The sequence below is a fragment of the Melanerpes formicivorus genome, unplaced genomic scaffold, assembly GCF_026170545.1.
Source record: "Melanerpes formicivorus ecotype bairdi unplaced genomic scaffold, bMelFor1.0.p_v2 SCAF_20, whole genome shotgun sequence".
In the NCBI taxonomy this organism is placed as follows: Eukaryota; Metazoa; Chordata; class Aves; order Piciformes; family Picidae; genus Melanerpes; species Melanerpes formicivorus.
In genome coordinates this window covers 9292099-9315882 of record NW_027142372.1, presented here as the reverse complement: position 1 = coordinate 9315882, position 23784 = coordinate 9292099, and the positions used below count along the sequence as shown (strand labels likewise).

The 23784-nt window shown below is 56.2% G+C and overlaps 5 protein-coding genes across 8 annotated transcripts; 2 read left to right on the top strand and 3 right to left on the bottom strand.

Moving 5' to 3' along the window:
* Positions 1-1190: 1190 nt before the first annotated feature.
* On the top strand, positions 1191-4927 carry VPS4A (vacuolar protein sorting 4 homolog A). The gene is made up of 11 exons (XM_068150710.1): positions 1191-1334; positions 1987-2098; positions 2220-2367; positions 2454-2515; positions 2770-2889; positions 3011-3167; positions 3498-3646; positions 3748-3829; positions 3909-4128; positions 4211-4351; positions 4460-4927. The coding sequence occupies exons 1-11, from the start codon at positions 1314-1316 to the stop codon at positions 4559-4561; spliced, it is 1314 nt and encodes a 437-aa protein (XP_068006811.1). The 5' UTR covers positions 1191-1313; the 3' UTR covers positions 4562-4927.
* COG8 (component of oligomeric golgi complex 8) lies at positions 4839-9065 on the bottom strand. Of its 2 annotated transcripts, none has more exons than XM_068150709.1 (5): positions 8740-9065; positions 8180-8387; positions 7289-8107; positions 6644-6812; positions 4839-5412 (listed from the first exon to the last, which is right to left on the bottom strand). In XM_068150709.1, the coding sequence occupies exons 1-5, from the start codon at positions 9057-9059 to the stop codon at positions 5255-5257; spliced, it is 1674 nt and encodes a 557-aa protein (XP_068006810.1). In that variant the 5' UTR covers positions 9060-9065; the 3' UTR covers positions 4839-5254. The 2 variants fall into 2 exon arrangements, with proteins under 2 accessions (XP_068006810.1, XP_068006809.1); XM_068150708.1 differs by lacking the exon at positions 4839-5412 and adding an exon at positions 6100-6554.
* Positions 9066-9104: 39 nt separating this feature from the next.
* NIP7 (nucleolar pre-rRNA processing protein NIP7) lies at positions 9105-10509 on the top strand. Its single transcript, XM_068150705.1, has 5 exons — positions 9105-9195; positions 9522-9608; positions 9712-9850; positions 9937-10077; positions 10159-10509. The coding sequence occupies exons 1-5, from the start codon at positions 9140-9142 to the stop codon at positions 10276-10278; spliced, it is 543 nt and encodes a 180-aa protein (XP_068006806.1). The 5' UTR covers positions 9105-9139; the 3' UTR covers positions 10279-10509.
* A 256-nt stretch (positions 10510-10765) lies between these two features.
* Positions 10766-14416, bottom strand: TMED6 (transmembrane p24 trafficking protein 6). 2 transcript variants are annotated; one of them, XM_068150703.1, is made up of 4 exons: positions 13208-14416; positions 11728-11854; positions 11389-11540; positions 10766-11231 (listed from the first exon to the last, which is right to left on the bottom strand). In XM_068150703.1, the coding sequence occupies exons 1-4, from the start codon at positions 13844-13846 to the stop codon at positions 11007-11009; spliced, it is 1143 nt and encodes a 380-aa protein (XP_068006804.1). In that variant the 5' UTR covers positions 13847-14416; the 3' UTR covers positions 10766-11006. The 2 variants fall into 2 exon arrangements, with proteins under 2 accessions (XP_068006804.1, XP_068006805.1); XM_068150704.1 differs by having other exon boundaries at positions 11054-11226.
* A 271-nt stretch (positions 14417-14687) lies between these two features.
* On the bottom strand, positions 14688-23146 carry TERF2 (telomeric repeat binding factor 2). 2 transcript variants are annotated; one of them, XM_068150701.1, is made up of 10 exons: positions 22962-23146; positions 22643-22738; positions 21975-22105; positions 21596-21682; positions 20435-20581; positions 19669-20051; positions 18759-19145; positions 16770-16855; positions 16138-16187; positions 14688-15532 (listed from the first exon to the last, which is right to left on the bottom strand). In XM_068150701.1, exons 1-10 carry the CDS (start codon positions 23131-23133, stop codon positions 15374-15376), a joined length of 1698 nt encoding a protein of 565 aa, XP_068006802.1. In that variant the 5' UTR covers positions 23134-23146; the 3' UTR covers positions 14688-15373. The 2 variants fall into 2 exon arrangements, with proteins under 2 accessions (XP_068006802.1, XP_068006803.1); XM_068150702.1 differs by having other exon boundaries at positions 18759-18989.
* Between the last annotated feature and the right edge of the window lie 638 nt (positions 23147-23784).

The window sequence follows — 23784 nt, the reverse complement described above, 5'->3', positions numbered from 1 at the left end:
CAGCTTTCTTGCCCTTCTCTGGTCCCACTCCCGCACCTCAGTGTCCTTCTTGCAGTGGGGGGCCCAAAACCAAACCCAGGATTCAAGGTGTGGTCTTGCCATTACCCAGTACAGGGGAGCAATCCCTGCCCCGCTCCTGATTGTTGATCCAAGCCAGGATGCTGTTGGCCACCTGGGCATGTTCTGGCTCATCTTCTAAAGCAACAATTACCAGAGAATTAATGCCACCACCACCACCTCCCTTTCCTTTTCCCCCAGGTAGAGCCCTCTCTGGAACCTTCCTGCCCTCGTGGCTTGTATGTGTGTGTTCCCATGCATAGGTGCTGCCTGTGGGTGCACACAGGTAGGGCTCACACGTATGTCCTTGCACATCCCATATGTGGCAGAGGAAAACCTCAGGAAGTTCAACAAGGCCAAGTGAGGGTCCTGTACTTGGGGAGGTATAACCCTCTGCACCAGCACAGGCCAAGGTTGACCTGGAAAGGAGCTCTCTGGAGAAGAACCTGGAAGTGGTGGTGGGCAAGTTGCACATGAGCCAGCAATGTGCCCTTGGGACCAAGAAGGCTAAGGGTCTCCTGGGGTGCATGAAGAAAAGTGTGGCCATCACGTTGAGGGGGGTTCTCTCACTCTGCTCTGTCCTGCTCAGGCCCCACTTCTGCATGCACTTCTGGGCTCCTCAGTCCAAGAGAGAGAGGGAATCACTGGAGAGAGTTAAGTGGAGGCAGCAAAGATTCTGAAGGGACTGTGAGGAGGAAACAGCAAGAGACCTGGGACTGTTTAGCTTGGAGAAGAGGCTAACTCTTCTCAGTGATCAGCAAGAAAGATCTAAAGGGTAGTTGGGCAAAATGATGGGGCCAGACTCTTCTGAGTGGTGCCCAGCCACACGACAAGGGGCAGCAGGAACAAACCGGAACCTAGGAGGTTCCATGAGGAGAAAGTCCTCTGGTGTGAGGGTGCTGGAGCCCTGGAGCAGGCTGCCCAGAGAGGTTGTGGAGTCTCCTTCTCAGGAGAGATTCCAAACCCTGCTTTAAGAGGGGGGTTGGACGAGATCCCTTCCAGCCCCAGCACGCCGGGGTCGGTCCCCCGGTGCCCGTGACAGCCCGGGGGGGCGCGGCTCGGCGCGGGGGGAGGGAGGCGCGGCTTGCAGTGACCCCTCCCCTCCTGTGCCGGCGGGCGCCGGCAGGGGGCGCTGTGGTGCACAGCGCCGGGGCAGGAGGGGTCCGGTCCCACGGGCCCCGCCGCTGCCGCTGCCGCCGCCGCCGCCGCTGGGCCGGACCGGGCCGCGCTAAGGAGCGGCCACACCGGGCGATGAGATGACAACGTCCACCCTGCAGGTACGGCTGGATGGAGGCGCTGCCGCGGCCGGGCTGGGGCCTGTCGGGGCCTGTTTTCGCGTCGCTGGGAGGCCGCTTCGGGAGGCCTCACCCGGAGGTGTCGGGGAAAGGCCTCGCTCGGTGCCAGTCGGGGAAAGGCCTCAGCCGGTGCTGGTGCGGTGCCGGGCGGGGAACGTCTTCACCCGGTGCTTGTGCGGTGGCGGCCGGGGAAGGGCTTCGCTCGGTGCCGGTATAGTGATGGTCCGGAAATGGCCTCACCCCATACCGGTGTCCGTCAGGGAGAGGCCTTGCTCGGTGCCGGAGCGGTGCCGGTCGGTGAAAGGCTTGACTTACCCCGTGCTGATCGCTGTAAGGCCTCAGCCAGTGCCGGTGCCAGCGCCGAGCGGGGCACGGCCTCACCCGGTGCCTGTGCCGACGAGAGAATGGCTTCACTCTGCCCCGGTGCCCGGCCCCGTTAGGGCAGCCGCAGCCCGCTGCCGGTGGTGAGGAAGGAGCCTGGTTCTGCCGGGCACTGTGGAAGAGTCCCCGATGTGCGCAGACCAGGCCCAGCCGGGCTCCCTAGGCCGTGTTGAACTTAATCATCCTGCCTCGGCCCGGGTGCCGCCCCGCGGTGTCGCTCCCCGGCTCACGGTGCTGTGTCCTCCCCCGCCAGAAGGCCATCGACCTGGTCACCAAAGCCACCGAGGAGGACAAGGCCAAGAACTATGAGGAAGCGCTGCGGCTGTACCAGCATGCTGTCGAGTACTTCCTGCATGCCATCAAATGTGAGATGGGGCCAGTGTGGTCCCTGGTACATCCTCGGGGGCTCTGGAGGGGTTCAGAGCAGGCTGTGGGGCTGCTGGCTGTGGCATGGGGCCATGGGTGATGTTTGGGAGTTCTCTGCAGATGAGGCTCACAGTGAAAAGGCAAAGGAGAGCATTCGGGCCAAGTGTGTGCAGTACCTGGACCGGGCAGAGAAGCTGAAGGAGTACCTGCGCAGCAAGGACAAGCAGGGCAAGAAACCTGTCAAAGAGTCACAGAATGACAACAAGGGGTGCGTGGGGGGCGAGGGACCCCCTACCCACCAGTGGAGCTGGCAGGATGCTGGTCCTGTTCCTGACCTGTGTCCCCTCTCCCCAGGAGCGACAGTGATAGTGAGGGCGAGAACCCCGAGAAGAAGAAGCTGCAGGAGCAGCTGATGGGTGAGGGGCTGTGGAGGACACGGTGGCACCGGTGGTCTGTGTGGCCGGCAGTGGGGTTCCCCAATGGCCATGCAGGGACGGGAACATGCTGTGGGTTTGGGGTCCAGGGGTGTATTGCTGGAGTGTGGTAGCTCCCCACAACTGTTCTCTGCGCCAAGGGGCGGTGTGGGTGGGGGGTTTGGTGGGGTGGCGATGGGGGGAGGGAGGCTCTGTCTTTCCTGGCAGATGTTGGGAGTGTGGTGCCCATCACACAGGTGCCATCATGATGGAGAAGCCCAATGTGCGGTGGAGTGATGTGGCTGGGCTGGAGGGAGCCAAGGAAGCCCTGAAGGAAGCTGTGATCTTGCCCATCAAGTTTCCACACTTGTTTACTGGTGAGGGCTGTGGTGGCATCACGGCTGCCACTCACCCATGGAGAGAGTGTTGTGGGGTGCCAGCTGGGGCAGGCCAAGTGCTGGGAGGTGACCCCAACCACGATGCTGGCCTCTGTCGTAGGGAAGCGCACACCTTGGCGAGGGATCCTGCTCTTTGGGCCACCTGGCACTGGCAAGTCCTACTTGGCCAAGGCTGTGGCCACCGAGGCAAACAACTCCACCTTCTTCTCTGTGTCGTCCTCTGACCTGATGTCAAAATGGCTGGGAGAGAGCGAGAAGTAAGTGAGCAGCAGAGGTGGGTGGCTGCTGCAGAGTGGCTCCTGATGTTCCCACCAATTGGGCTGGCAGTACCAGGTCCATCAGCATTGGTAAACCTTATTAATGGGTTCCCACCCAGAGCAGAGCACAAACCTTCCTGAGGCTCTACAGCCTGGGGATGGCTCTTCTTCCAGGATGGCACTTGCCACCCTGGTGTCAGCACAGGGTCACCAGGGTGGGCAGGGGAAGGAGGAGCTGCTGGCACACAGGATGCATCATCTCTGGGCTCCTGGGGCCTCTGGGTGGTGGTGGTGGTGGTCCCTGACTCCATACCCTGCCCTTGTTTCCAGGCTGGTGAAGAATCTCTTTGAGCTGGCAAGGCAGCACAAACCTTCCATCATCTTCATCGATGAGGTGGACTCGCTGTGTGGCTCCCGCAATGAGAATGAGAGCGAGGCAGCAAGGCGCATCAAGACTGAGTTCCTGGTGCAGATGCAGGGTGAGGGAGGAAGCAGGATGGGGTGGGAGATGCTGCCAGACACCCGAGTCTCGCAGTTCCCCAGGGATTGCTCTGAGCCATCTATCATTGTCCCTGGGCAGGTGTGGGCAACAGCAGCGATGGGATCCTGGTGCTGGGTGCCACCAACATCCCCTGGGTGCTGGACTCAGCCATCAGGAGACGGTGAGCAGGACACGATGTGGGTAGGGAATCTGGCAGGGTTTTGCAGCTCAGGACTCACCCCCTGCCTGCCAACCCACAGGTTTGAGAAGCGCATCTACATCCCCCTGCCCGAAGAGGCTGCCCGTGCCCAGATGTTCAGGCTGCATCTGGGCAACACCCCCCACAGCCTGACCAATGATGATATCCAGGAGCTGGCCCGCAAGACTGATGGCTACTCAGGGGCCGACATCAGCATCATCGTGCGGGATGCTCTCATGCAGCCTGTCCGCAAGGTGCAGTCAGCCACGCACTTCAAAAAGGTGAGTGGGAGTCTGCTCCTGGCTGGGGCTCTGTCCCTGAGGCTGCTGGTGGTGCCGTGGCCACCACCTGCCTCTGCTGCAGGTCCGTGGTCCATCCCGCACCACCCCTGGTGCTTCTGTGGATGACCTCCTGACACCGTGCTCGCCCGGTGACCCTGGTGCCATTGAGATGACCTGGATGGACGTGCCCAGCGACAAGCTGATGGAGCCCACTGTCTGCAAGGTGAGTGTAGCTACCATGTCCCAGGGCCAGGCACCCATCATGCTACGTGCAGACAGCTCCCACCCCACCGTGGCACAGGGCTTGAGCTGCCCACCTGCTCTGTTGCAGTCGGACATGCTGCGCTCCCTGGCCACCACTCGCCCCACCGTCAACACTGAGGATCTGCTGAGGGTGAAGAAATTCACGGAGGATTTTGGGCAGGAAGGTTAAAGAGTGTGTGTGGGGGGCAGGCGTGAGGCTGGGGCAGCTGCATTGGCAGAGCCCCCCCCTTCACGTTCCCCTCCCTTTGCTGGCCGTGCCAAACAGGTTCATCTTGCGCTCACTCTCACCCCATCGCACTGCAGCACCCCGCGGCGGGGTCATGGGAGCACGGCCTGGGGGAGGAGGCTGACACTAAGGGATTGGGGGGCAGGGTGTGGGGGAGAGAGCGAACATGGTGTGGGTGGCTGGGTGCTTCCTCCCTCCCCCCCCAGGGTGCACCCCACTCTTCTTCCTGCTCCTTTTTTATTTTTTAAATTAATGCTGCTTTGGGTTCTGTCTTGTTTATATGAAAATTAAAACAATCCAAAAGCTTCAGCCAGCACCAGGTCCCCTCCATGAGGCTCTGATCATACCAGGTGGGCTCAGCCTGCATCCCTCAAGCCCCCTGGTAACACACTGCCTGAAGTGATGCTGTCCCAGGATGGGGTTTAGGACTCCCCATGCTCCAGGCACCCCAAACCAGGAAGTGTGGAGCAAGAAGGGTCAAGGGCTGCACCAAGTCCTCACAGTGCGTACTGGCTCCATGCTGCTGCTTTGCCAGCAGGGGAGTGTGCCCAGCACCGTGCTGGAAGAGTCTCCATGGCTCCCATCACAGCTGTTGCTCTGGTGAGACAGAGGCATGGGACAGCCAGTGGTCAGGTGTCAGTCCAGGAGCTGCATCCAGGAGACGTTGGTGAAGGTGTGGGTGTCCATGCGGTCGATGTAGAGGACCCCATCCAGATGGTCCATCTCATGCTGGATGATGCGGGCAGCCCAGCCTGTTGCCTCCCAGCTCACTGGCTCCCCGTGCTCGTCCACACCTGCAGCCCAGGACAGTGGCCGTTGGGGTGGGCCAGGGGTTAATGGGAGTGAGGAAGAGTAAAGGGGTCCCATGTAAGAATGAAGGGGTCCCAGGGAAGGGTTGGAGGGCAGGTGGCTGTCCCACCTGGGGCACGGGGTCCATACCAGATACGTGGACAGCCCAGTGTCGCGGGACATAGGCAGAGAAGCCTTTGAGGCTGGCACAGCCCTCGGGAGCGGTGACGAGACGGGCGTCGAGGACACGGAGCACAGGGTTGACGAGCAGGCGGAGTGGGAAGGGCTCGATGCAGTGTGCGCGGCGGAGCTCCGGCGGGTACTGGCAGCAGCGCTCGGCAGACAGCTCAGCGGCAAAGACCCGCAGCGGTACCCCCAGCTGCGGGGCACTCAGCCCCAGGCAGGGCAGCCGCCGCAGGCCCTTGGCCAGCGCTGCCGTCAACTGCCGCAGCTCAGGGCCACCCAGCTGTTCCGGTTCCACCGCCACGGCGGTGGCCCGCAGCACCGGGGTTCCCACCTGGCAGGGGGCGGCGAACGGCGGCGCGGGCGGCCCCAACACCCTCCGCCGCAGCGCCCGCCAGTACGAGCGCTCTCGCTCGCCCCAGCCCGCCGCGGACCCGCACCTGCGGACCAGGGATCCCCGCCGAACGCTCCCCGCCAGCCACCGCCCCGCCGCTAGCGCCGGTGCCATCATGGACGACTGACTGCGGGCGCGCTGCTACGGCGGCCTCGCGGGGCACAAGAGGGAAGAGCGGCACCTGGCGGCCGGGAGGACGCGCAGCACCCCGCGAAGGCAGGAAGCCGTTTTTGCGGGGATGCGCGGTGCAAGCAGCGTGCGGGCAGAGATAGGCAGGCAGGGGCTGGGGCCACTTCATCCCTAAGGGGCCGGGGTCCCGGGGTGACACGGCCCAGCCCCGCTACCCTGTGGCCGGTGGGATGTCTGGCAGTGGAGCCCTCTCTGGGATGTCCACCACAGGCAGGGGGGTCCCGGGCAAAGGCTCCTCTTCCCCCGGGGGGTGTGGGGGGCTCTCCTGGGCTGGCTCTTCCTCACTTAGTGCTGGCAGAAGGAAAGCCAATGGCTCCCTGAGGGCATCCACGTCGATTCGGCCCAGGTGGCCAAGGCGCTGCAGCTGGGTGGGAGGGATACCTGCCAGAGAGGGAGAGAGAGGCTCAATGCTGTGGCTCACAGGGATCAGGGAACCCCCCCCGAAGTGGGAACAGTGAGAGGGGTCTCACCCAGTGCCTGTGCAATCTGTGCTGGGGGGAAGAGAACCTGGAGGCAACGGTTCAGGTAGGGCAGGAGGTCTTCCAGGAAGGCTGTGCAGAACTGGGCAAAGAGCTCCTGCTCCCGGGCACTGAAAGCTGCTTCCTCTGCACGGTGGAAGATAAGGATGGTTTTGGTAACCTGGAGGAAAAGGCACTGTCATTAATTCCTCAGGAAGCCATTAATTCTGAAGATGGACATTAGGAAAAAGGAAAAGGGTGGTGGAACATCTCAAAACAGTTTGCCTAGAAAGGTGGCAGAGGCCCCATCCCTGGAGACATTCAAGGTCAGATTTGATGGGGCTCTGGGCAACCTAATGGAAGATGTGACCTGATCTAGTTGAAGATCTCCCTGCTGAGTGCAGCAGGATTGGACTAGATGACCTTGAGTGGAGTCCACATCCCTGGAGAGGTTTTAAAACCATGGAGATGAGGTGGCAAGGGACACAGTTTAGTGATGACCTGTCAGTGCTGGGTTAATAGCTGAACTCAACAATTTTAAAGGTCTTTTCCAACCAAAACAATTCTCCTAGTGTTTCCTATAAATACTCAGGGCAGGGTGAGCCTGTCCCTGTGCTATCCCAGGACCCAACACAGCCCTGTCCCCTGGTGCCTCACCTCGCCCAATGCGTCCTCTAGGCAGGTGGTGACATCCTGGGCCACGGCGATGGGGCAGCAGAGACGTAGGTCATTGAAAGCGACTAGGAGGCCATTGAGGAAGCAGGCAAGAGGTGGGAAGTCCAGCAGCACCATGGGTGGCTGCAGAGTTCCTGGCTGGGCCACCGGCACTGGCACCCCAGCACTGCCCCCCAGGACAGCCGGAGTGGAGATGAGTGTGTAGGAATTCATCTCCTCCCGGAACTTCTCCACTGCCTCCTCCACCGCCTTCTGGAAAGCAGCAGTGGCCACATGCTGGAAGAGGGGAGCCAGCTGCCCACGGAAATCAGCTCCCACCCTGCTGAAGGAGAGGCCGAAGTACATGCATTGCCCCAGCAGCGAGTCCAGGCGGCTGCCCACCCCACGCTGAAGATCCCGCTCCAGCGTCCGCAGGAACTCCGAAACCTTCTGCAGCACCCAGCCATGGAAGATGGCGCCCTCATTTAGTGTCTGCCCCTCAGAGGGCAGGAGTGGCTCCTCGTCAGAGAATATGGCACGATACTGGGTGACGATATCAAAGAGGTGGACACGGCAGGCCTCGATGGTCTTGGTGATGTGGAAGTAGGGGTCCTCGTCAGGGATGGAGGCCTGGATGGAGTGCAGCCAGGCATCTCGTGCCTGCAAGAACTTGATGCGCAGCTCGGCCTCCGTGAAGACGTCCATGCGGCGCAGGTAACCGATGACCCGCAGGCAGGCGGGCAGCTGGATGTTGGTGCGGAGCTGCTGGATCAGCTGGTTCAGCATCAGCTGGGTGGACTGGCGCACCTCCTCCACAATGCTCTGGGGCAAGAAAGAGACCTCAGACGTGGGTACTGTGAGTCAGCCGTGGGGCAGGGGCAGAGCGGGACCTACCTGGATGACAGGGATGCTGCTGTGCTTTCTCTCCAGCCGGCGCACGTAGGCAGCGAGCTCCAGCGCCTCCTCGTAGTAGCCGTTGCGGACGCAGGTGTCCATGAGCTGTGGGATCTCCAAGATCTCCAGGATCTCCGTGTGCCGGTTCAGCGTCAGGCTGTTCATGCGCCGGCTGCAGGCGATCTCCTCGGCGTCGCGCATGAAGTTGCTGTGGGATTCGGACGGGATGAGCGTGAGGGTGTGCTCCCTGACGTGGGTGGGCCCAGGGACCCTCCTACCTACTGACCTCCCCCTAGTGCTGTCCAGAGCTCCCTCTGACCCACACTGGCCTCCCTCCACTGCTGTCCTGGGCTACCTCCCAGTGCTGCCCCAGTCCCAGTCAGCCCTGATCCTTACTGTGCTCAGAACCAGGACCCCTATCACCCCAGCGCAGCCCTTATCGACCTCTCATACTACTGAGGCTGCTGCTGCGCACTGAGACCCCGTCTCAGCCTCATCCCATTCCCAGCCGTCGCTGCTCCCTTCCAGCCCCCCCCCCGCCCCGGGTCCCGTCCCCGCACCGGCAGGCATCCTGCAATGCAGGCAGGCGATCCAGCAGACTACCGAGCCGGCTCTCGATGCCGCCGAAGCCGCGGCCGGCACGGCCGGTGCACTCAGCGGACCGGATGAAGGCCCGGTAGTGCTCGAAGGCCAAGCGGCGCGTCTCCGCCCCGACCCGCGCCCGTTCCGCCGCCAACCGCGCCGGCTCCCGGCCCAGCTCCGCCAACCCCAGCGCCGCCAGCTCGGACACGTAAGCGGAGAGCTCCGGGCCGCCGGGCCCCACCGCCGCGGGGCCGCGCAGCCAGGCCAGCAGCCGGGCCTCCTCCGCCGCCGCCGCCATCGCGCCGCTCTGGCCGCCACGTCACTTCCGGCTCCGCAGCTTCCGGTTCCGCCGCAGTCCCGCGTGTGCGGCGTGCGGAGATGCGGCCGCTGACGGAGGCGGAGACGCGGGCGGTGTTCGAGAAGCTGGGGCGATAGTGAGGAACCGGCCACCGGGAGGGGACCGAGCACGGGGGCGCGGAAGGCATAGGCACCGGCCACAGGAGTGGGGAGAGGATAGGGAGCCAGAGTACGGAAGGAATGGAGCCGCTCTGTAGGGAGGGACCGGCCACGGGGTTAGCGGGAGTGATGGGGCCCGGCGGGGAGCTGGGCACAGGACTGGGGAGGGGATAGAACCGGCAGGGTGCTCTGAGGGTGAGGAAAGGGGCGTTGGAAGGGGAGTGTGGAAGGGATGAGGAGCGGGAAAACTGGGCCCCGGGAGGTGACCAAGACCAGGTGGGGCTCACGGTGCCTGTCTCCACAGCATCGGTGAGAACATCCAGCTGCTGGTGGACCGGCCCGATGGCACGTACTGCTTCCGCCTGCACCGTGACCGTGTCTACTACCTGAGGTGAGCATGAATGGGGACTTGGGACGGGAGTGCAGGGGGCTCTGGTGCCTGCCTGCTTGAGGGCCCTGAACCAGGAGCTGCTCCAGCTCTGCCCCTCTCTCAGTGAGAAGCTGCTGAAGGTGGCTGCGAGCATCCCACGGGAGAGCCTGGTGTCACTGGGCACCTGCTTCGGGAAGTTCACCAAGTCACAGAAGTTCCGGCTCAGTGTCACAGCCCTGGACTTTCTGGCACCCTATGCCAAGGTAGGACACTGTGTACCCTGCAGAGCCAACTCCCCTGTCCCACACTGGGCCTCTTCAGCCCCTCACTGCTTTGTCCTCTCTTGCAGTACAAAGTGTGGGTAAAGCCTGGCTCGGAGCAGTCCTTTCTCTATGGCAACCATGTCCTGAAGTCAGGCCTGGGCCGCATCACAGAGAACACAGCCCAGTACCAGGGTGTGGTGGTGTACTCTATGGCTGACGTCCCACTGGTGAGTGGTCAGTGCAGCCCCTCTGCTTTCTAGGGCTGGGATATGTGGAAAATTTCTCACCTTTCTTTCTTTCTCTCTCAGGGCTTTGGAGTGGCTGCCAAGTCCACACAGGAGTGCCGGAAGGTGGACCCCATGGCCATAGTTGTGTTCCACCAGGCTGATGTTGGAGAATATGTGCGGAATGAGGACACGCTGACCTAAGGGACCTCCAGCACGCTGAAGCCAGGAGTATTCCTGGGCAGAATGGACCTTGTCCTGCACCATCAGTGCAGCAGCATTACAGGGAACCACAGGGAGCCCACCTCAAACAGGGAGAAGAGGCTGGGAGCTGCCAGTAGGCACCCCCCTTTTCCTGGGGGGGCTGCTGCCAGTAGGAGGAGGTGCTAACTCTGTCCCCCTGTCACCAACATAAAGCCTGTTCCTTTTCTCAGAGCACCTGTTGTCTGGTTCGGGGTCTTGAAGGGGTCAACCCTTACCCCTGCTGTGGAGCTCTATTTGCCTAAGGCAGCTCTGCAGGGGAGAAGACACTGTTGTGTTTGGCTGGGGGGAGGCTCACAGCCCAGGGCTGAGATGTTGGGGCTGGTGGTTGGCTTCATGGAGGGAGGAATGGGGCAGGCAGGTGCCTGCAAGGCTGGAGATGCTTCACCCAGGCTTGCAAAGAATGGAGGGCAGGCAGCGAGCTGTGGTCACTCCCCAGCACATTTTATTTGGTGTCTGGTACAAGAAGCACTTTGGAGACTGTAAGGACAGGTAAGGGTGTAACAGACCCAGCACGCAGAGCTCAGGCAGTCGCATTGTGCTTTTCATCTCTGGGTGATTTCAGATGAGGCAGGAGCAGGGGGAGCTCTCCTTCCCCCTGGTAGCAGGACCCAGCCTTCCCAAGCAGCAGCTTGGTTACAGAGCGCTGTGGGCAGCGGTTCTGGGCACTGCTAGCACTTCTGCCCGCTGGAGGTGTGCCCATGGAAGAGGCGCTTCAAGAAGTAGAGCTGGAGCACCCCTGAGAGGACAATGACACAGCTCTGAGCCATTGACCACCAGTTGATGTAGTTGTAGTTGGACTCCAGGAGGAAGAAGTCAGCCCCTTTCCGCATCCGGCCGGAGTTGTAGAACCGCCACATATGGAAGATGTGGAGCTGCAGCTTGTGGATGCTGCCCTGGGAAAGGATGGAGAAGCTGGGGCTGGCAGAGTCACTCTCAGAACTGCCCCCTGGGCTCAGCATTCAGCTGCAGCTCAGCCATCAGTAAATGCCCTCCTGGTCCCCTGGGGAGGCCATGCCTGTCCCTGCACTGTGGGAGGACCCCGAGCCTCACCTCAATTGCCTCCAGGGTGTTGTTCAGCTTTTTCGGTTCTTCTGGCTGCTCCTTTTCCACATTGAAGCCTTGATAGTAGACACCAAAGCTGAGATACACCTGCACGAAGCCAAAGTGGTTTTCATGGTTGTCCAGGCACAGCTGGTAGAAGCCTGCAGAGAGAAATGGGAAATGTTTCTTGAGTAGAAGAGGCACTGCTGGGCAGACCTAGACCTAGACATCATCCTCCTTGTTGGAAGGAAGGTGTGATCAGACTGATCCATGCCCTCGGAAGGGCTGGTAGTCTGGGCAGGTTTGGAGCCTGCAGCAGGGCTGAGTAGGGATTGGGGTGGTGAGGACCTGTCTCCTTGGTGAGGAAGTTGATCTGTCCTCGCACGTGCTGGGAAACGCCAAGCTGGACACCATTGGGGTCAGTTGCTGTGACCAGCATGTTCCTGCTGTTGCCAATCCCTGTTGCCCGCTGGACCTGGAGGCAGAAAACACCCAACAAGTATTTGGGGCTTGAGTCTGCACCCAGGAAACAGATGGAGCCACAGGAACCCTCCTGTGCAGGGCAGGAACACACTGAGGACCTGAGGATTGGTTAGAGGTCTATGGGAAGCTGCCACCCACTTTGTTAGCGTGAGTTGAGGCCAAGAATAATCTCTAGCAAGCTCCAGCTTGAAATAGCCTACAACTTGCAGCCTGGGTAATGATCCTTGTGGTTTCCAGTGTTCACTCATGGTGCTGTGGGTGCTCACATTGACACCCCCCCCCCCCATCTCCCACTCTAGCTTCCTGCCACCTGGACTGGTTGCCCTGAAGCAGTGGGAGATGGAGTTGTGCCAAGCCCCAGCGCCATGCAGTGGGTCCTGTTGGGCTGCTCTGCTGAGTGCAGAGCTGAGGGAAGCCACCAGCACAGGGCACAGCCATGCCTCAGCTCTCCTTCAACCAGCTCAGTGTAAACAGGAGATAAAAAGGCTGCAGGTTCCCCTGGGGGAAGGGGACAGAACATGGGGACAAGTAGATAGGGCTGTGTCCAAGACCTTCAGTGCCTTCCAACTGCAACTTGGCAAAGGCCAGAGCTCTGCACAGCATCAGGACACCCTGGAGCCCTCTGTGAGCAGACTGGGTGCTTGGGCACCAAGTCTGGAGCTCTCAGCAGCACTTGATTATAAAATAGGGGGTTACTCAGACTGAAGGAAGGAAGTGTCTGGGGAGACCTTCATAACTCAAAGGTGTCAGAAAGCTGGGAACAGACTTTTTAGCAGGGTCTTTTGTGACAGAGCAAGGGGTGCTGGTTTTGAACTGAAAGAGATTTAGACTGAATAGACAGAAGGAGGGGTTTTCACACTGAGGGTGATGAGACACTGGCTGAGGTGCTCAGGGAGGTGGGAGACACTCCATCCCTGGAACCAGGTCAGGTTTGGGCTCTGAGCAACCTGTTCCAGTTGCAGATGTCCCTGCTGACTGCAGGGTGGGTGGATTAGAAGGCCTTGAAAAGTCCCTTCCCACCCAAACCATTCTATGATGCTTGAAAGTTCATGGTTTCTGAGCTGAAGCATCCAAATGACCACAACCTTCCCTGTCTCACCTAAGGACCTTTCCCACACAAGGCAAATCATCTCCTCCCCAGGGGCAGCAGGTCTAGAGTTCAGTCAACACATGGTCTTGATGGGGTATCCTTCCATGCATAAGCCTGGTTGGAGGACCAAGGCAACACAGATTTGAACACCCTCAGAGGCAGGTAGCACCAGCTGCAGAACCACACCACCATTGCCTAATGCCAGTAGCAGCTGCCCTGCACCGACAGCTTTCTGACACGTCCTACCACACTCACCTCATAGCTGAAGAAGAAGTTGCCAGTCTGGTGTGCAAACTGCCAGAAGCACTCCACGGCACCAGCAGCAACGATGATGGCAAAGTTGTAGTGATCTGCCCCACGGAAGAGGGGCTCCTGGCCCGACCCGCTCAGGGGCTCAGTTTTGGGACAGCCGGTGGGGCCCAGCAACACCAGAAGCACCACCAGCAGCAGCATCCTGCTTCCCAGCCTGCCGCATGCTGGGGCAGTGCAGGAACCTGAGGCGGTAGGGTAATCATTAACTACTTCCCAGTGGCACTGGGCTGGTGGCAGGAGGAGTGTGGCACAGGCTTGGCTCCTCAAGGTGATCTTGGAGCAGAACAGGAGGTGCTCTGGCTTGTCCACATTAGAGCTCACCTGGCCAAACCCCCTACAGAGACTGAGGGTACCACAAAACACCATGGGTCCAGTGGCACCTCCTGGCTGCACCAAGCCAGCCCCACTCCTCCTGATGGCCCATGTTCTGCCAGTATATGTCTTATGGACAAGCAAACCAAGCAGGAAAAGTTTTACTTCAAGGAGCTTCCAGTTTTGGGCTGTGACATGCTCCCTGCTCAGCCCTGGCAAAAAGCCTGGCCCAGAGAAGGGAAGAATATCATTCTGGGACCCATGCAGCATGGCTGTCTCCTTCCACCTGGGCACAGCCTCACACTGGTGTTACTACTCCAGGTTGTGACTCACATCAAACCCCTCCACCCCAGAACATTAGAGTCAGAGTGGTTTGGGTGGGAAGGGACCAATACTAGTCCAATCCTCTTGCAGTCAGCATGAACATCTGCAACTAAAGCAGATTGCTCAGAGCCCCAACCTGACCTGGAATGGTTCCAGGAATGGGGCATCTCCACCTCTCTCTGGGCAGCCTGAGACAGTGTCTCATCACCCTCATGAGGAACCAGCCTCTGCAGGGTGCTCCTGTCTACCCAGGAAAACGGTTTTACCAGCAGAAAGGGAGGGAAAAGTGCAGCCACAGCCAGGTGAGGCTCATTCCAACAGCTGAAGGCCAGAAGCACAGCAGGTGTTTCCAGATGGATTTCTCCCCAAGCCTGGCTCTGTGGGAACACAGCCAAGAGAGGCTGCTTGGAAAAAATGCCTCAACCCTTCAAATCCAAAAGAAATCTAGTCCACCTGCACAGCACCTTCTACCTTCAGGGCATCTTGTGTTCCACCTCCAACAGCTGCTGACAACACCCCAGCCCCAGGAGGCAAAGTGGAGAGCCCCACGCTCCGAGGTGGTGCCTGCCCCGAACTATCCCATTTCCACCCTTGTAGGTACAAGTTACAATTCCTGAAACCCAAGAAGTAGTGAATTTTATTTTGCAGGAGAGCGCTGGGACCGCAGCATCAGCCCCTGGGGGCAGGGAACACACAGTGGCCTGGAAGGTGGCAGAGGTTGCACACAGGAGGAGCGCACCGCCAGCAAGAAGCGCCGGAAGACACGACCAAAATCAATTAGCATTGGAACTTTCAAACATGGCAAGCAACCAACATTTAATACCAAAACAACAACAAAAAAAGATAATGTTTTTAAAGCCTCAAGGCTGGGAGGGAGAGATCTGCACTCACAGACCAGCCATTTACAGAGAAGAGAGAAATGTGGGAACAATCTCAGCAGATCCCTTTGTCTGCATCTCTTCGTTCCTCAGAAGCTCTGGGACTCCATCCTCCCTGCCTCCCTCCCACAGGGAACCGAGCATAAATGGATGAAATGAGGGACTCACAGTTCAGACTGTTAAAATACATACAAATATCCATGAACAGGGCCATTCTGCCCCCTGACAGCACACAAGCAGAAAAAAAACATCACTCTGGCAGCCCATCACCTTGGGGTTCATCCTACAAGAGCTGCAGTTGTCCAGTGGAAAAGAAAACTCCAAACCAGGTTGTTTCCAAGTGTGTACTATCAGGATGCATGGCTTCTGCCAGCTGCAGGAGACCTAAATCTTGCAGCTACAACTGAAGAGCCAAAGATCCTTGGTTCTTACCAGACACAATTTCTATCTGCTCCAGCAGTCTTGCATACCAGGAGCTGGAGGCGCTCACCATGCTGGCCCCAGTACGTGTCAGGGATGAGCACAGCAGCCTCCTCGCTGCCATCAAAAGGAAAACAAGGTGGTTTTGGCACTGAAGGTCCTGTGGCTCCCAGCTTCAGAGGATTCCCAGCTTTTTCATGGTCCGCCAACGATCCTTGATCATCACTGCTGTGCGGTTCTGGAAGGGGTACTTCTGGCAAATGACCTTCCATCGCCCCTCTCCATACTTCTTCACACCCTCTTTGATCCACTGGCTCTCCTGCACTGTCCATCTCTACAGGAGAGCAGAAAGCAGCATGCTGTGAGTAGGGAGCAGGGTTCCAGGGAGGTTCCAATCTGGCAGAGAAACCATGCTCTCACCCGTGCCCAGCCTCTCTGCTTCCCCTTATCTGTGCTGGTAACACCGAAGATGCAAAGTTGTCCTATCAGCAGCGCAGACAGCACTCAGTCATCACTGATAATGACATGCTCTCATTGCTCTGACTAGTATGAGAAGGTGCTGAGCTCCAGCACAAGCTCAGGAGTGATCCCAATGCAGCTCTGAACTTTTCCAGCATGTAAGTAGCTCAGAAAACTTAGCTCTGAACCAATCCAGCACAGGAGGAGCTCTATGAACACAGAGACCTGCACAACTGGGATCAAGCCTGGATACTGCAAGCCTCAGCCTTGGGAGGAAGGATCTCTTTCCAACACAGGCTCTGGTGCTTCATTTGAAGCACAACAGCAGCTTGCTCTGCTACAGTAAGCTGCAGCTGCTGGGGAAATGGTCCCAGCAGTGATCCTCACAATCGTACTTCACATTGTCTGGGCGTTTGCTCTCGTATATGGACACATCCTGATTTAAGACCTCACTGAAAGGACTTTAGGGCTCCACATTACCTGTTTTCTGGAACTGAACACTGAAGTGCTGTGGTCACTTGCGACTGATGCTGGAAAACAAGGCAAGAGGGTTACATCTTTCAACCCAGGAGAGACAGACCTCCTCAAGAAGCTGCTGCTGACACAGCCAGGGCATCCCATGACAGCCAGTAAACCCCAATTCCATTGCTTCAGGGGACAACTTCCCAGTAATGTCTGCTTTGCTTGAAACCAGCCAATACATCAAGAACAGAAGCATCCATCCTGGATGTGGCTGTGCTGTATATTGAGAGTGGAATCAGACATCCTTGTCCACTCTCATCAGCTAAGCTGCTATGCAGCTGCAGAGGGGACTGGGAAACTGATCTGGCTGAAAAGGTGAACTTCACCTTTCATGACTGAAGTGGAATGAAGAGTTGAATTTCCAGTGTTTACTGACTGTAAGCCAAGCATGATCAGTCTGAAACTGGAACAGGAGTTTTCTAGCACTTCAGGTAGAGCTATGAAGAACAAGTATCTTGGTGTTGGGGACAGCTACCGATTTTCCTGGGCTTTTAGGAGTTCTGGCTTCAGAATTCAGGCACAGAAAAGGTAGCAAAGCTCCAAAGCCAGAAGTAAAATTGATTAACCTGCAATAGGAACTCTGTTCTCACCTGCATCTGGGAAGAGTTCATCCTCCTCGCTCCAGCTATCTTTTTCTTCTTCACCACAGGAGCTGTTCCACCGTCCCTTGGAGACCCTGAAAGCAGGGAGGAGTTTACTCTGGCTGCTCACCAGGGAGAGTGTTGGATGGGAAGAAGGTGCAGAGAGACCTAGAGCACAGCAGGGAAGCCTGTGCTGAGCGTAGAGCATTAAAATGCATTCCTGAAGCAACATAACACCACTCCACCTGCTTCTCCCTGCCCTCTGGAGGGCCATTCATCCTCAGGAGCCCCTGTCTGAAGGTATAGCGTACAATAAATCCTTAAACAGTGCACATTGTAACCAGCATCTGCAGCAACAAAGGGCTGTTTTTGCACAATTAAGCATTTACAGCAGACAGAGCTGAGCTTCCCAGGCCTTTATGTACAGTACCAACCTGCCACAGCTCAGGGGAGCAGCCTCAAGTCTCCCCAGGCAGTGTTTTATTCTTGTTACTGCACTGCTGAGTTGCAATTAAATTGCAGGGCCTCCCTCCCCATGAGATCCAGCGCCTTGGTGCTGTCACGTGCTGCCAATCCTCAAGCACAAACTTGTGAGATTAAAGTAACTCTGCTAAGAAAATAAACCCCAGTGAAGATCACCCCTAGCCATCACAGGCAATGTAACAGAAGCTATTTTGACCACAGGAAGTAACTCTGCTCTCTGTTCTTACTCAGAGCTGCCTCTTTCTGGCACATCAACATTTGACAACCAGCTATTGACAGAGATGCACAGGATGGGGTTTTCAGATTAAGGTCATCAGCACCACTGCCACCTCAAGTCCTGACACATCAAGGCTTCAGACAAGACACCAACACAAGCAGTACAGACGACAAATCACCATCCAGGTGAACTGGAAACCAGCTTGCAGTGGCAGGGATGAAACTGGAGAACTGCTCAAGTCAGTGTCAATTTAGCAACTGAAATTCCCTCTAGAAATTCTCCACATGGAGGGAGTGGAGATCTCTATGTCATCTCTGACATCTGTTTAACCCTAAGCAAGACACTCCAGCAAGGTGTCTGAAAGATTTCACCATCAATTGTGTCAACAGCAGCTGCACCTCTCACCCTAGAGCTGCCCTCTGGTGCTCTGGAGAAGACAAACTCTCTCTTGAACAAACCAACCACACAGAGCACCAAGACCTTTATTGCTCACCCTTCAAAACCAAACCTTTTGCATTCCTGACCTCCTTCAGCCAGGATCTAAGGAAAATTGTGTTCTATTATCTTCTCACAGACATCAAGCTCTCCTCAATCCTTTGTTTCACTCCTGGGGATCCAAAACATGTTTACTGCCAGCTGCTACACAGCTTCACTCCACAAGAGCACCTCTAACATTTAAACTGGGAACTGTTACACCCTTGTCTGTCAGTACAGACTTGTGAGACTCAGTTTAAGAGTCTTACATCAGGGTTAATTTTGCAGCTCTGTTAAATCTACCTAGCTTTTTTCTCTGTGCAAAATTCTTACAGGAAGGATTAAAAAAACAACAAGCCACCAACCAAAGCAAAGGTACACCTGCCCCTTACTGCAATCAAGTAACTCATTACTGAAGAAACAGTCAGAAAGCTACAATTAGGAGTTTCTTAACCAACAAAAGACATTCAGGAGAAAGGAGATTAAGCCAGGTCAGTGTTGTGTTTCTCAAGGGCTGCAAAGGGGACTTTAATCAGCAACACAAGATGCACATACCAGTGATTCCAATCCTAACTGGGGTACCTCTGACTCACTCCCCATGGAGGGTGGAATCATTTTCTCCTCACTGTTAACAAAACAGCAAAGAGTAAGGACAACAGAGCCTTTCTCTTCCCAGTTCCACCTAAGGTAGTGGACAGGGATGGCCAATATACTCATCGTGAACCAAAGACAAGGTTTTTTGTTGTCCCTGCCACCAACATCAGCTACAAGACAAAAGATTGGGCACAGATTAGAAAACACCTTAAGAGATGGACATCACATACTTGATGCTCTGCGCAGGCACAGGCTGATCATGCAATTTCTGAACGGGTCTGGAAGCAGAGGATACAACTGGCTCCTGGGAAGAATCTGGGCTCGTGCTCAACTCGCTGCACTGGTTGTCTTGCTCCATGATAATTTTGCTTATGGTCAACAAGCATTTGCCCTTATGGGCTATTTTGGGAGGGTCTGAGATCTTAGAATGTTGATTCTCGTCTTCTTGCCATCTCTTGGTTCTGTGGGATACAGAAGGAGACAGTTGCTTGGGGAAAGAAAAGTCTGTTTCATCCAGTTCAGTGAAGAGTGTGTCCGAATCCGGCAAGTCAGACAGGACCTTGAAGGCTTCTCTGAGAGTAGAAATCCCAAACGTGGTGATGGCTCCAGAGGGCAGCCTACAAAACAAACACAACTGAGCAGGTCGTAAGGATCTCACCAAGCTGGTTCCACTTCAGTGAGGCTGGGCTTTTTCCCCATGATGTGTCCCTCAACAACTGATTCCAGGGTGAAAACATCTGCTGAATGGAAAGGGCACTCCCAACCCTCTGGTCCACCCTCCTTTCTGGTGGTGTACTGGGGAAACAGGTCTGGGAAGAACATGCCCATACTCCATGTGCCCATGATTTACAAAGGCTGAATCATATGGATACCAGACACTACTCCACCAAAGCAAGCTACTGCCCACCCTCCCTGGTATACAAAAGTGCTAGATCTGCAAGGGAAAAAAAATCCCAAGGAACAAAGCACTGTAATGTTGTTACTGTGATGCACACAGATGTCTTATCCCACTAGCCTTTGGGATTTGCTGAGGCTGGGATGGTGTTTGGGAAGCACAACTGCCTGGGCACAGCAAACTACCCCTTGGCAGAGCTGCTGCCATGCTTGACCCACAGTGCAAGGCCAGACCTCTCTGCCCACCTTTCCAAGTCTCCAGAGGACACTCTTGGGAGTTCTGGAGCTGCTGATACTGGTTTGTTAGGTATTTCCATAGGCGTTGAAGCATCTTCCAAGGTATTAACCACTGCCACTGAATCTTCAGGAGTTGCTGCAGGGTCAGCAGCTCCATCCATAGGCTCGGGAGCTGCTGCAGAGTCATGAGCACTTTCCACAGGCCCGGGAGCTGCTGCAGGACTACATGCCCTTTTGGCAGGGCTGGGAGCTCCCACCTGGTCCTTTGGGCTTTCTGCAGAATCTGGAGCTCCATCTGGGTCCTCATCCTCTGGTTTATTTGCAGATTCAGGAGTCCCTGAGGAGCATTTTTCTCCTTTGCTATGTTCTGAATTCCAATTTTTTTTCATTACCTTGACAGAGAAAAACACATAACTATTGTAACAATGATTCCTTGTACCACCTCCTGCCTTTATCCCCTCCCAAAGGCATTTTAAGCTGCTACAAGTGGTTTAACTGGCACTACCGTCCTATCAATTAAAACTCATTACACAGACTGAAGAAAGTGTCCAACTTCACAAACCTTTTAAGAGTAGACTCAATTTGAAGTATTTTTGATTCAGTTAGGTGCCTGAACTCTAACTCATTCCTCCACAGAAGGCAGATAAAAGCCCAATGAGTGTATTTCACTTGCTCATGGCACAGAAGTGTCAGTTGTTCCCAGATTTGCCCCTCACACCCCTCCCTGCTGCCCCTCAGAGGGGCAGAAAGCTGAGCAAGCAGGCCAGACACGCACCGTCAGGAGCAGCGGCTCTGAATCACCCATGTAGCTCTTCAGGTGATGAAACACACTCTGCTGGAAGTCCTTGTAGGAGAAGTTTTTGACCATTGGGTGAGAGAAGTTCTTCTCGCGGATGATACCCAGGAGCTCGGCCCTCTTTTTCTGGAAGAGAAGCAAGAGTGCTCGGAACAGGTACAAGGTACAAATGACAACTGCAGGAGCTGGGATTTGGGTGAGGATTAGGCTTGTCCCATTTGACATCCTCCAGGCACAACTACTTTACACTGATAGATGGGTGGGAAAAGGCCTGAGAAACAGGAGATCCACTGTTTCAGCAGCTGTGTTTGCTTCCAGCACCCAACACATGACACTGACTACAGAAATGGAAACCGGGACCCTTTCTGCCTTCAAAATAGAACAGAATTAAGGCTGGAAAAAACCTTCAAGATCATTAAGTCCAACCTATCACCATCTAATCAGCTAAACCATGGCTCCAAGTGCCTCATCCAGTCCCCTCTTAAACACCTCCAGTGGTGGTGACTCCACCACCTCCCTGGGCAGCCCATTCCAATGGCCAATCACTCTTTCTGTGAAGAACTTCTTCCTAACATCCAGCCTAAACCTCCCCTGGTGCAGTTTGAGACTGTGTCCTCTTGTTCTGTTGGTGGTTGCCTGGGAGAAGAGACCAACCCCCACCTGGCTACAACCTCCCTTCAGGGAGTTGTAGACAGCAATGAGGTCTCCCCTAAGCCTCCTCTTCTCCAGGCTAAGCAACTCCAGCTCCCTCAGCCTCTCCTCACAAACTCATGCTTTATGTGTGTGCTTAAGTTTGCCTTGAGGTAAAGGATGAATGTTGATGCCTGGAAGATCTATGAAGATGTGTGGAACAGAAGGAGCTCCTAAGTGATGCTTTGGAACACCCAACACTGAGGGTCCATCTTACAAGGAGGACTTAATTCCATTTCAGGACCCTTCCCCTTCCTTCTTGTTCACATCTCCCCAAGAGGCAGGCTTCTCAGGGAAATATCTGATGCCTGTGATGTGGGTCACAAGTGTCCACCCTGCCCCACTGGTACCCCGTAAGACCTATAAAACCACCCACAAGTCTTCCTGCTCCCCAAGACCCTACCAACCACATAGCCCTCAGCAACCTCTTTCAACTTAGCACAGACTCACCTGGTTTTTGGGTTCCTTCCCAATATGACTCTTGACAATTTTGGAAGCTTTCTCAAACTCTTTGTTTTTGATACAGACAATAACAGCCTAAGGAAGGAAAGAAAAGAGCAGTTTCTCTGCTGGCACTGAACTGACCACACTCTCTAGATCAGCTTTGGGAAAGGATATCTCATTAGGAAGCATAGCACCCAAGTAACAGCTTAACACCAACTTTCAGAGAGAAATGATGTCTACATAAAGCAATGAAGAAGCCACGTTTATAGCCAAGTCAGTATTAAGAGTGGTATTCTACACAAGGCAATTCCCACTGGCATTTACACCAGACCTTTCCAAGACAAAAGATAAGCACAGTATTTATTGAAAAGGTAAAAGTTCTTACAGCTTCCTTCACCATCTTCTCAATAGTTTCCATTGTCTTCTCAGCCACAGAGAACTCACTCTGGATGAGCTCCAAGACACCAATGGCGGATTCAAGCGGGGTGAGCTCTGACTCCTTATCGAAAGTGCAATCTACAAGAATCCACAGCAGCTAAGTTGCAAGGTGCTCACAGGCATGCCTCACATACAACCAGTTACTCATTACCTGAGTGTGGCTGCAAATTCTAGAACTACAGAGAATGAAGATGGGAAGAAATAGCAGGCTGCCAGCTGCAACAAAATCCCCCCATTGCCATAGAAATCTACAGAAGCATCTCCTGACTACCAATAACTGTGCTGGAGGGAGGACTGCAGAATCTAGGAGGCTGAGAAAAAGTCACAAGACTGATATGTTTACATAGCCCTAGAGCTTAGGTTCAAGCACACTGCTCTTGGCTAAAGACAACAACTTTTCACTTAATATGGCATCATGACAGAAAAAAATAGCTCCTCACTCTCGGGGAAAGCTCCTACAGCTTAACAGCTCCAGTCCACACCTCTGCTCTACACATAAACACAGCTCCAGGTTGCTGCAAGGACACAGCCACAGAGCAGAGCACACTTTGGTTGAGGGGAGTAGGCAAACACCGGGATTTTCCCAGGACCTTGTTGGGATGGCTGGGGACTCACCAAGATTCTCGCCTTCCTCAATTCGCGACAAGAGTTGCATTATACGCAGCATCTGGGCTACCGTGGCCTCCTTCGATACGGGCCGCACAAGCAGCGCTGTGGAACAAGGGGTAAGTTGCACCGATACAGCACGGCCCAGCCTCAGCTCTCCTCCCAACTCCCCTCACCCGGACCAGCCCCTTCCTAACCGTCTCTGTGCTCATCCTCCCACCCGCCAGACTGTTCTTGTCCCGTCTGCTCCTCTGCGGTCTCGCTACCCGTCCCGGCCAGCCCAACTGCCCGCCCCAGCTCGACCGCCGGCCCGGTCCGCGCGGCCCACCCTGCATGACGTCGCGGAGTTGGCGGAAGTCGCGGCGCCTGCCAGAGCGGTAGGCCACCATGGCCTGACAGAAGTAGAACTGCAGGACCAAGGCGTTCACCATCTCCTCGGAGACGCCGTCCGACGCCACCATGTTTCCCCGCCGAGCTAAGCGTTGCCTCCTCCCCACCATCCCGCCAGGAAGTGGCGCGGCACCCCAGCGGAAGTGACGTTGCCACTAAGCGCTCGCGCTTCCTCCCCAGCGCTGGTACCCGTACGACGCAGGGAAAGCCTGCAGCTCCCGGCGTGCACCGCGCTAACTCCGCCGCGCCTATAGCCCACAGCGTGCACCACAGCGGCGCTGGGCGGGCGCCCTCTGCTGAGAGGGAGGGGAGCAGGCAGGGCAGCGGTGCAGGCAGTGTCCCTTGCTGCTGGGGACTCACACGCTGCCCATCTCTGCCCTGTGGACATCTCGGTGGGCTCCTGAGTGGGAAGATGTGGGACAGGACGCACCACCATTACACTCAGAGCTCCGGGCCCACTGCCACTCTGCCAACACTCCATTCTATGGCATTCTGGTGCTGTCATGCTCCAAGTGGAACTGAGCAGCACATGGCTGTATGAGTTCTGAGATTGTGCTCCACCTGTCAAAAGCTAAACACGGAGTGAAAGATGGGAGAAGAGCACCTTCCTCATGCTCTTTTCCAACCCTGTTTTTCTTTATCCCAACATAAACTGCTGTATGTAAATGATGAGGGACATCCTGCACTGACATTTCACCAAGTTCCAGACTGTCTCTTAAAATTGTTCTGGTCCTCAAAATGCTCAGTACCATCTCCACCAG